Below are 11,497 nucleotides of genomic sequence, written 5' to 3' on the forward strand. Positions count from 1 at the left end.
ATCCTTCATCGAAACTGCTTGTCAACACCTTCTGCTCCTCGTTGGGATCGACATTCTTACTTATCGAAGATACTACGATACACCCCCTATACTTGTGGGTCATCAGCATCCCCGGAAATTGGGCTTAGGTTGCCCAAAATCGACTCTTCAACCGGAGTTCCGCTTTCTCCGACAGCCTCTTGCTGATCCGGAGCGGCGTTGTTTTCCGGGACCTCGACCTGCTCGGGACCAGCTCCGGCTTCTTGAGGGGCGGTTCCGGCGGTATGGGCCAAGAAGTGCACGAAGTGACACCTTTGCTTCTCTAACACCTGGGAGACCCAGGCGGATCTGCATTGGTCTTCCACCTTTACTTCTCGCTCGGGGGCGGATTGGGTGGGTTTTGATTTTTTCGGATCTAAGGCGGAATCTTCGCTAGGAAGTTCCTCGCGTCTCGAATCGGATCTTCGCGACCGCATCCTGCCTCGGCGGCGGACGCGTCGAGCGCTACTTACCAGTGGGTTTCCGTCGGAATCGACGGTTTCCCCGATGAAGATGTGTATGCCGCCAACTGGGACGATGGAGAGCTTGACGGGGTCGGTTTTAGCCGGAATCCAGCACTCATCCGGAGGGATGATCGGCAGATTTCCGGCGTAGAAGACACGCCCCACAGCGATGGTGTCGTCGAAGCTTCCCATGGCGGAACCCTCTCGGTTCCGGCCTCCAGACGCTGCAGGCCCCACGGTGGGCGCCAACTGTCGTTGCCTAATCGACGGTACCTCGGAGGAGGGATCCTCACGAGGGGGAGAAGAAGTAGGGGCCATAGGGCGGAGTGCACACGGGACGGTGGTACGCGATTTACCCAGCTTCGGAACACCCGCACGATGACGGTGGCCTACTGCTGCTTGTCTGGAATTATATGGGCGCTTTCGCGTTGTTACAATGAGTTGTGGTTGTGCCTCTAGGGCTCCCGGGATCCGGCTTATAAAGGCGCACGGATCTAGGGTTTACATGGAGAGTCCTAGCCGGAATACAAGCTGCCTAACTACGGTACAATGTCTTGCCGTGTACGTCAAGGATCCGCCTTCCTCTAAGTACGTGCTCGGATCCGGATACTTCATGGGCCGTCACGGATCCGGCCTCCTTCGTAGGTCGGTTGAGATCCGGCTTCTCGTTCTCGGGCCGAGACTTCATCCTTCGGGATCTACAAGAATCGGGCCGCCCGATGGGCCACATGCCTCATCACCAACTATGGGCCACCCGGGCTTGCCGGATCCAGGCCATGTCGTTGATATACCCATAAAGTATACCCACAACAGATTGCATCATAGACTTTGTTGTAGTTGAACATATTCGATCTGTGAAGAGGGTGGAACCCTCTGTTGAATAGGAAGCGGAAGCTCCCGAAAGTCATCTCATCTCCTTCACTGAAGGAGGCAAAGACCGGTCGCACGACCTACGGGTGTGGTCGGAAGGCCACGGATTCAAGGTAGACCGGTTCCTCCTGAACCGACGTGATGGAGATTGTTGAAGTCAAATCTGCAGAAACCATAGATCCAGCACGAGGACTTCCCACAGACTGCGCCAATTGACGTGGGGTGACCACGACAATGCCCATACGTGATGGACTTGAGTTTTGGGGAAGAAGTGTAATGGTGGTTTCTTCGGCCTACAAGCACAACACACAGGGGACAAACGAGGTTTTACCCATCTTCATGTCTCCCATGGAGAAACCCTACGTGATGCTTGTCTTCCTATATTACGATGATGATTACAGGGAGTCACCGTAGAGCCAAAAGGGGTGATGATCTAGCGTACCTAGGGTTTGATGTGCGCCTCTATTGTCTTTCCCTCACCTAGAAGCCCCTCCTGGCTTTTATAGATGAAGCTAGGTCTCAGGTTACCGAGTCCAGGTTGGTTACAATGGTTCAAGCCTTCCTTTTTGACCTTTGTCCTTGATGTACACGTTGAGTCAACGGGCCAACAAATGCTTCGTGCGACCCAACTCTTGATTCTCCGATGAGATCTTTATGGGCCTTTGCTTGGGCGTTACCAGGTATGCCAATATATATGAGGGACCCATTTAGGTGTGACCACACCAATTTCCATGCCTTTGCATCAGAAAGAAAGAAAGAAGAAAATTTTCATCAAAAACTTAAGGGGGGGATGTCGTGATTGCGGAGGCGGAGTAGGGCTTGAAGGCCCTTATTACTAATTACTTTTCATCCCTGTTTACCCCCTTGGTAGATTCTGGTGAGTTCTGGAAGCCGTTACTCCAAGAGTTACATACCAAGTGCTTATCCCAAAGGTTCAGAACCCTAATCATATTAAGGATCTTCGCCCTATTAGCATATCCAACGTTGGTGTACAAACTCATTTCCAAGGTTATAGCCAATTGTCTCAAACATATTTTAGGATATATCATTTCGCCAAACCAAAGTGCATTTGTCCCGAGAAGGTTGTCATGGGTTCAACACTCAAATACTTATCGAATTGTACTACGATAATTCTCTGAAGCAGGGGATTAGCACTGGACCGTTGCGCCCGCTGGCCGATGGCGAGTAGAGTATTTTGTAGTTCAAATTCAGTTGTTTTTCATTCAAACTTGTAACATATAATAAAATTTGAATGGAAATCTCAATTTATACCGTGCTTTTAATTTTTTAATTGCATTGGCCAACGAGCTAAAAAAAAGCCAACGAGCCAAAAAAAAAGGCCAACATGAACACAATGGTTTGCGTCATTGGATGCACTGGCCTCGCAGGCCGGACCACGATCACAAATCTACCCGTGGACTGACTTAAACAGAGAGAATTGGATCGAATGGGTCACTGGTTTGAATCGTGCCGCTAGAGTTGCCCTAAACAACCACAGGACAAATGCTCTCGGGTTTGTACCTCACACTTTAAGAGCGTTTTCCATGAGGGAGAAACAGAATAGAAAAGAAAAGGAGAGCACCATCATTTCCTACGTGGCAGGTGCATTATGCTGCGTTGCCGACTTGCTGCTTGTTGTCTTGATCGTTCTCCACTACCCTTGGAAGTTAATTAGAACCTAAAAAGGCACCGCGTCATCAGTCCCATTCTTCTATTTGGTGTCGCGATCCCTGGAGGACACTCAGCAAGGTCCGCTTGATTGGTTCAAGAAAAGTAGTCGCAACTGCCACACTACTCCAAAATCGAGCTATTGATTGGAATAACAAATCGTGGCCGACTTTGAAAATGCTAGAGCTAACATCATTTATAGCAGATCCCGCGCAGATGCTCGCAATTTGCAAAATAATTGCAGTTTCACGATTTTAGACGGAAATATATAACAGATCTGATAGCGTATAACTGCACGAATTGCAAAAAATATTTAAGGGCTTAGTGAACACAGCGTTCTAAATCGCAAATACAAAGATTTCGTGGCTATCGCCTATCTAGCGTGGCGCGAAGGAAGTTTTAGCACCAACCATCACTAGACTGACGCAGGAGTCGCTGAAATCTAGCCAAAATACGTCCGAGTTAACAAAATCTAGCCAAAATTGTACGTGAATATGAAGGGGCGCTGAAGCACACCGGTAGTCATCCTCGACATGGGCGGCGCCAAGAGCGGCTCGCGCAGCCAAAGGCAGGGCAGAGGTTGGCGCGGCCAAGGGCAGGGCTGGGTGGAGCAGGCCAGGCACCGTCGGACGGAGCCAGGAATGTAACACAAAGGGGACCAACTGCAAGTAAAATTTATTGGAGGGGTCATATAGTTAAATTTAGCTGAATTTGCAGCTGAAATCTACATATTAACTAGGGGTTTTCATAATTTTTTCAACCATGAGGGGGGCCATGGCCCTAGCCTGCCCCCTGCTGGCTTCGTGGACGGCACTGGCCCGAGGTCGGGGCAGCGCCATGCATGGTGATAGCGCCTACACGCATAGGCCATTTAGTGGAATATTCTAGAATATGTTGTTTTGTAGTCTCTTTTTACAAACTCTGATCTACGCATTTTAAGCCAAAGAACAAGATTACGGTACATCTCAAACAGGATTTTGCAATTTTAAAAATATAGCGTTGCTAGAGATGCTCTAACGTTCCATGCACGGGGTTGGTGCCACAGTTCGGCATGTACCAGCTGCGTCCTCGCCAGCTTCTCTGGAACTGTTAGACCAACACCACAACGCACGCATCTGGTAGCAACCACAATGCGCTTGCGCTAGTCTCACCGTCCTACTACCTCGATTATAGGCATATAAATTTAGTCAAAAGTCAAAATTGCTTAAGTTTGACCAAACATAAATGCAAAAATATGTGAACATCTACAATACCAAATCTATTTCAATAGATCCACCGTAAGATAGATGTATTTCCATAGTGTATTTATTCACTACTATTGTAAAGATTATCATCTTTATGTAAAGGTTCAGTCAAGCTTGATATAATTTGACTTTTGACCAAAAAAATACACGCCTTATTATTTTTTTCAGAACGAAGGTAGCAGCACCGAAGAGGCGAAGAGGCCACGTCAGAGGCATATGATCACGGGTCGACAGCTCCGGTCGCCTGGACTTTTCCGATCAGCCGTCGGGACACGCTCGCCGCCCGTTTTAGGTGGGGTCGGACGGACGCGGCGACCTGACGCCTGGGATCGGATACGGGCCCGCCGAGATGACCTCTCGCCGTCGCCGGCTCGCCCGCTACCTTCCACGAACCGAATGGGACGATGGGCACCGGCAGTGGCCGAAGTCGGCCGAGTGGGTGGCTGGCGCTGCTTCCTCTCGCCGAGGGAACGGAGCGGTCAGATTTTATGGCAGGGAAGGCGACCGCCGGCAGCAGCAAGTGGCGCCGGAGATCCCCGCCACGGCGACGGCGCGTGGCCTCGACGATGCGATCTCGAACGGTAGTGAATAGCCAAATCTCACGGAACGAGTCAGCGCACAACCTGGGAGAACAGTTCTACCTCCACCGGGGGTGTGGTGGCCAGGTCAAGGCTGCCATTAACGCTGGCTGATGCAGCGGTGTCCTGTCCTTGTTGAACGGCCATTACGTTGTGAATGGCGACACCTCGTTCCTACTAGTCGTGTACGTCGCGACTATGCGAGGATGATCTTTTTATTAGACGTCAAAAGCAGCATCAATTGGGGCAGTAATTTTCAGACCGGGACATGGATGGCAATCGTGGTGTTACAGGACGCCAAATTACAACTCGTAGAAAATTGCGTCCCATCCACGGAAGTGATCCAACACGACGGAAATCACGTAACCTGCGTGTTACATGCTCAATTGGGGATTTTGGCGTCCGATGGCTTCAAGCAACAGGACTGGTAGCTGTGGTTAATACCACCACGGCTTCAAGCAACATGAAAGATTATTTTTTTAAGGAAACTGCTGGGCGTCCCCCGGGGGATCTGATTCCCCAGCCCCCGGGTCCCCAGCCGTCGGATCAATCATTTTGACGGTTAGATTTGCATGTAGCAAAAAAACATCTCCGGCAGCAAAAAGACACCCCCGGCAGCAAATGACTGAAGCAAAAAACGGTTCGTTCAGAAAAAGAAAATAAAAAGGCTGAGCTCGCCGGAGACCTCGTCGGAGACCACGTAGCAAACATATTACGCAGATGTAGCAAAACCGCAAATAAATTGTAGCAATTTTTTTATTCATATGCTGCAAATCCTCTAGGACATCAACAGAGACATCGCCTGAAGCCGGCAGCAACGCCGTCCGAGGTTGCAGCAACTCCGTCCGTCCAGGACAGCAACGCCACAAGCTGCTAGTAGCAACGCCCTATGCCTATGGTAGCAAAAATCCACCCTCCGCCGATAGCAATGTCGGACACCTTAAAATAGCAAAACCGACCTCCGCAGGTAGCAACGCCGCATGCCTAAGGCAGCAAAACTCCTGAGGAAGCCGAGGAACGCGAGATGGAGGCAGCATTGGTAGCATCGGCGACGACCGCTTGTAGCATTGAGGCCCTCGGCTGATAGCACTAGTGACAGCCACTAGTAGCATCCCAAAAATGGGCAACACAGCAGCGTCGTCGACCTCCGAGGGTTGCACGTGGGGGGCGTCAGGGGAGCCGACGACCGCGCGCAGGGGAGCATCGCCGTGTGCGCCGACTTGGACGCGACATAGCTGCTGCGGCACTGCGAGTAGGAGAAGATCGGGGAGACGGCGGCCGCTCGCAGGGAAGGCGAAGCTAAGGCGCGGCGGCGGAGCGCGGCGCCGTGGATGGGGCGCAGCGGCGGAGCGCGGTGCCGTGGCTAGAGCGCGGCGGCGTGGATTTCTCGGCTTAGGCGCGGCGGCGGCGAGCACGGCGCCGTGGATGGGGCGCAGCCGGCGGAGCGCGGTGCCGTGGCCGGGCGCGGCGGCGTGGCTTTCTCGGCTTCCATGGACGCAGGTGTTGCGGGAGAGAGAAAACGAACAAGGTAGTCGTGGTGGGGGCCCACCCATAACGCGTGGCCCTGGACGGTTATCGAACCGGGGGTTGCAGAGTGCGTTATCCCCCGGGGGGATTGAATCATTTTCCTTTTTTTAATCACATTGTCTGTCGTCTGAATGTCAATAATTAGTAGTATGTATTTTTAAAAAGTAAAAAAACCAAACTATTAGGAAAAAATACTACTACACCTCCATGCCAATGTATGGCTCATTCGCATATCACTGGGTAGTTAATTTAACAATTATAATGTAAATTGTACAACACAAAAATAATACTTATCATTAAGTATAACATCTAAATTTTCTAATGATATATGTTTTATAATATATACTTCTACGACATTGGTCAAACTGATGATTTAGGGACACTTGTAAGACATATGCACCGAACAGATATCATGTGAAAAGTACATTTTATTATCTATGCTATGATATTTATTTTGTATTGTACTAACCTGGAGACTAGTCGAGGGGAGGGGGTGGACCATCGTGAAGTCTGCAAATGTTATGCCGGTCACCGATGAAGGATACGTGAAATGGTGGTTACCAACGGATAGTGGCATCGTCAGCGGCCTAGATGAGGACACGATCAACTAGGATAGCCTTAGCGGCTTCCCGTCCTCCTTTAGGGACGAGCACCCCGGCGGTGTTGACGACAAAGGCGACGGGGCGGACAACGACGCCGCTCTCGATTGGAGCATGTTCAACCACCGCAGCTACAAGATCTAGGATTTAGGCCGGTTTAGCTAGAGGAACATCATTCAGCATCATCGGGGCGTCCTAGTTAAGTAGGGCTATTTTCTAGTCTTTTTTACTTATTTGTGGCACTATGTAAACGGCCATATATTATATAATTGAAAAATTATTTTGGACAAAAAAATGCGTCGGGCTGGTGGGGCTACCACCGACCGAAAAAGGGCATATCAGCCCACGAGGCCAATTTCGTGTCCGCGGCCCGATCCAAACGAACACAAGGGGTCAATATTAGTGACTTGAAAGCGTCACGCCGCTTAGACCGATTTATCCATAGTAACATCATTCAGCATCGTCTGCAAGACTACAACCGTCGTGCTCGAGGGAGAAGAAGGCACGACCATCAGACCACCGTCACCGTGCTCGAGGGAGAAGAAGGTCGGACCTACAATCAAAGACATCGTATGCCAGCTAAGGTAGGCATGGAAATAGATAGTATACATAACCTAAATCGATAGCAAGAACTATGGTAACCACGCAATCTGACCGGAGCTTGACTGAAGAGCGCGTGACCTACCAAACACGGCCTAGTGTACTCTCTCTCCAGCCGCACAAGTAAAAGGCAAGCGAAGCATCCTATTCCTATTGCGTTGCCCTAACCCTTGTTGCCCCAGGCGCGTGGCCGCCGCAACCCCTGCGAGTCGCAAAAAGAACACAACTTTCCAAGTTTCCAGATTCCGAAGGCAGCACCACACACCTCCAAATTCCCGATCCCGCCCGTCCATCCAAAATTCGCGCGGCCAGGATGCACGCGGCGCAGATGCGAAACCCTGGCGCCGCCGTGGGAGCAGCCACCCACCGACGCGTCCACAGCCGGCCGGCTTCCGCGTCGCCCTCCGCGTCAAGGCCAAGCGAGCCACCCACCCTTACCTTGTCAGTCAGTCAGCCGCGAATCAGCCTTCCCCAGACAGACCCTCCGGCCGCCCGAAGCCACCTCTCCTCCTTCCTTCCCCGCCGTCTCCGCCGTCCGAGCTCGTGTCCGTCCTGCCCACCCCACCCCACCTATAAATAGCGCCTCCCTCTTCCTCCTCCTCCTCCCACACATCTCGCAGCCCGCCGGGGAAACAGGAAGCACGAGCAGCATATGTCACAGAGGCCCAGCGTCCCACACTCCGCCTCCATAGCCTTCGCCCTCCATTCCCACCTCCTTGTTTCCAGTGACATGTGCCCAAGCTCCTACTGGGAATAGCCCCTCCTCCCCCAAATCACCCATCTTTCCTTGATTTTTAGTACATACTATTAAGCTTTCTTTGTCGGTTCTACTTTCTGGATCTTTGCTTTGGGGATCTCGATTCCATCCATCCGAGGGGAAGGAAGAAGCTCGCAAGCAAGCAACATGGGCGCCAAGGGATTCGTCGAGGGCGGCATCGCCTCCATCGTCGCCGGCTGCTCCACCCACCCGCTCGACCTCATCAAGGTCCGGATGCAGCTGCAAGGCGAGGCCTCCGCCACCGCCGCCGCCGCTCCACAAGCCGCCCTCCGCCCGGCGCTCGCCTTCCAGTCGGGGACGCACACCGTCTCCCTCCCGGCCGCAGCAGCGGCGACCACAAAGCCCGGACCAATCTCCGTCGGCGCGCAGATCCTGCGCGCCGAGGGCGCGGCAGGCCTCTTCTCGGGCATCTCCGCGACGGTCCTCCGCCAGACGCTCTACTCCACGACGCGGATGGGGCTCTACGACATCCTCAAGAAGCGGTGGACGCAGGAGAACGGCGGCGTGCTCCCCCTCCACCGCAAGATCGCGGCGGGGCTCATCGCGGGCGGGGTGGGCGCGGCCGTCGGCAACCCGGCCGACCTGGCCATGGTGCGGATGCAGGCGGACGGGCGCCTCCCGCTCGCCGACCGCCGCAACTACCGCAGCGTCGGCGACGCCATCGCGCGCATGACGCGCGACGAGGGCGTGCGCAGCCTCTGGCGCGGCTCCTCGCTCACCGTCAACCGCGCCATGATCGTCACCGCCTCGCAGCTCGCCACCTACGACCAGGCCAAGGAGGCCATCCTCGCGCGCCGCGGCCCCGGCGCCGACGGCCTCGGCACGCACGTCGCCGCCAGCTTCGCGGCCGGGATCGTGGCGGCGGCAGCGTCCAACCCCGTCGACGTGGTCAAGACGAGGGTGATGAACATGAAGGTGGCGCCCGGCGCGCCACCGCCGTACGCCGGAGCAATCGACTGCGCGCTCAAGACTGTGCGGTCTGAGGGCGTCATGGCGCTCTACAAGGGCTTCATCCCCACCGTGTCGCGCCAGGGCCCCTTCACCGTCGTGCTCTTCGTCACGCTCGAGCAGGTGCGCAAGGTCTTCAAGGACGTTGACTTCTAATCAGGATTCATTCACCAAGCCCACGGCCACGGCCACCATTGATGATGACGAAAACAAGCTTATTGTTGCTGCTGCCTGCTGGTATCTCAATAATTATTACAGTATTATCCGAGCCCCGCCCGGGGGCTCGGTTTAGCCGGAGATTGTACCACCTTGCATCCCCTTGTCAGCCTCAGTTCCTGCATCCCATTGTATTTGGATGGATTCGATCGATTTCTAATGAAATTTTCGTTTTTTAAATCGTGTGCTTGTGCTATGATTTTTAAAATCTTATTTTGTGCTAGTCCCCGTTGACATATCGCCGGTAAGTATTGACCCCTTGTAGCTCGGTTAGCCGGAGACTGTACCTTGCGCCCCCTTGTCAGCCTTATTTCAATAAATTTACATTTTAAAATCGTGTGCCATGAATTTCAGAATATTCTGAACTGAAATTGTCCCCGTTGACATAACGTCAGTACGAACCTCCGTGGAGACTGGAACTTAACACGGCGGAATATAACTGAATTGACTACATGGAATTGGAATGCTTTCAGCTGAACACTAATAATACCAATCTGAGAAATCTGAAACGTAAGTAAGCAACAAAGACTTGATTTTGATGCCCAATGAACCCACCCACCTCAGTTGCAAGTTGCAACCGCATCCATGCTGCTTGCTGGGCATATCATAGGATCCCGCGTATATGAGACTGAGAGTTCAGCTAAATAAAATGGCATCAATCAGCAACGTGTCTGCCGAGCCATCTCCGCGACAAGGACATGCATGTTACCTAACCAACATGATAAACGTATATTAGTATTTTTTCTGTCAACTAGTAGATCTAAATCAGCATAGAGGTCATCATGTACCAACGCAAAATAAAATGTTCATTGCAAGATTGACACTGCATGATGCATATGCCGATATGCGGGCGTCAATTACTAGTAATAAGTTACTGGCAAAATGGTGGCAAGTACAGTTATGACAGTGCTAATGCTTTTTCTCAAGATGGGTGCCAACCTAGTTGGAGCAGCACCAGGGCAAGCGCTGACATTTCCGAAGAGCCAGAGGAGACACGGTACGGCAGGTTGACAAGCCAAATTCTGAACTTATAGAAAAATCAGAATTTCCTAGTCAGCAAATAAACAAACGATAGTACATCACCACATCGATTCCAGCATTACTTGTGACTTAATAAAACATATACTATCAAGTCTACCAGCATCCCTCTCAAAGTGTACCAGCATCGTATTTTTTCTCTTTAAGAAATGGTTGCCACTTGTATAAAAAATATATTTTCGTGCTTACTTCAGCTTGTTTTGGACCTCCCACATCCTGCCACTGCACACGCTATGAAGAATGGCCAACAACACGAAGCATATGTCATGGATGTAGACGCAAATGAAACATAATTTGTCTGAACTTGTGCTGACCGATTCTAGGGAAGGAAGAGACAAAAGCAAAGCCAACCGCAGACATGTGCTTACCTCAGACCGAGTGCACCATCGCGTAGCAGTTTGGAAACACGCAGGCAGTTACTCAAGATTCTGCAGGAGCTTATAGAGGCAGTGTTCTGATTGGCAACACCTTTAGTTGCGTTCAGATCAATACCTGCAGAGAGAACCATCAACACTGGTTGGCACTCGGCATTTGCTTGCCTTGATTTAGAAGAGAAAATTGCAGCTTCTCATTTTCTATCTTGGTAACATATGATTAGTATTTGTATGAACAGAGAGGTGTATATTAGCAAACATATGCGTCGCAATGCTTGAATCAGAACAGACCACCAACTAGAGCTTTCCAAACTCATTAGTCAACTTTAGGATATATATTAAACTGGAAAATGCAGTACATTGTTAACTTGATTAGCCGCCTGACAGAAAGTAGCATGGTATTAAGCAGAGGTAGTACTCCTATTTTATTTATGATATATCAACTTCGGACCAACTCATTCTGGAAGATAGTCAAAGGAGTTCTCATGAAAATTGTTGACAAATGTGCTTAACAGAAAAACATATTTTTGTTGTTCTAAGGTAAGGCATGAGAGTGCAATCGTATCTCTCATCTC

General features: G+C 51.3%; 1 protein-coding gene across 1 annotated transcript; it reads left to right on the forward strand.

The window, feature by feature from the left end:
• The first annotated feature begins 8,149 nt into the window (after positions 1–8,149).
• LOC124682282 (mitochondrial uncoupling protein 5-like) lies at positions 8,150–9,690 on the forward strand. Its single transcript, XM_047216997.1, has one exon. It carries the CDS (start codon positions 8,473–8,475, stop codon positions 9,448–9,450), a length of 978 nt encoding a protein of 325 aa, XP_047072953.1. The 5' UTR covers positions 8,150–8,472; the 3' UTR covers positions 9,451–9,690.
• Positions 9,691–11,497: the final 1,807 nt, after the last annotated feature.

This window comes from Lolium rigidum, chromosome 1 (genome assembly GCF_022539505.1).
Source record: "Lolium rigidum isolate FL_2022 chromosome 1, APGP_CSIRO_Lrig_0.1, whole genome shotgun sequence".
Taxonomy (NCBI): domain Eukaryota; kingdom Viridiplantae; phylum Streptophyta; class Magnoliopsida; order Poales; family Poaceae; genus Lolium; species Lolium rigidum.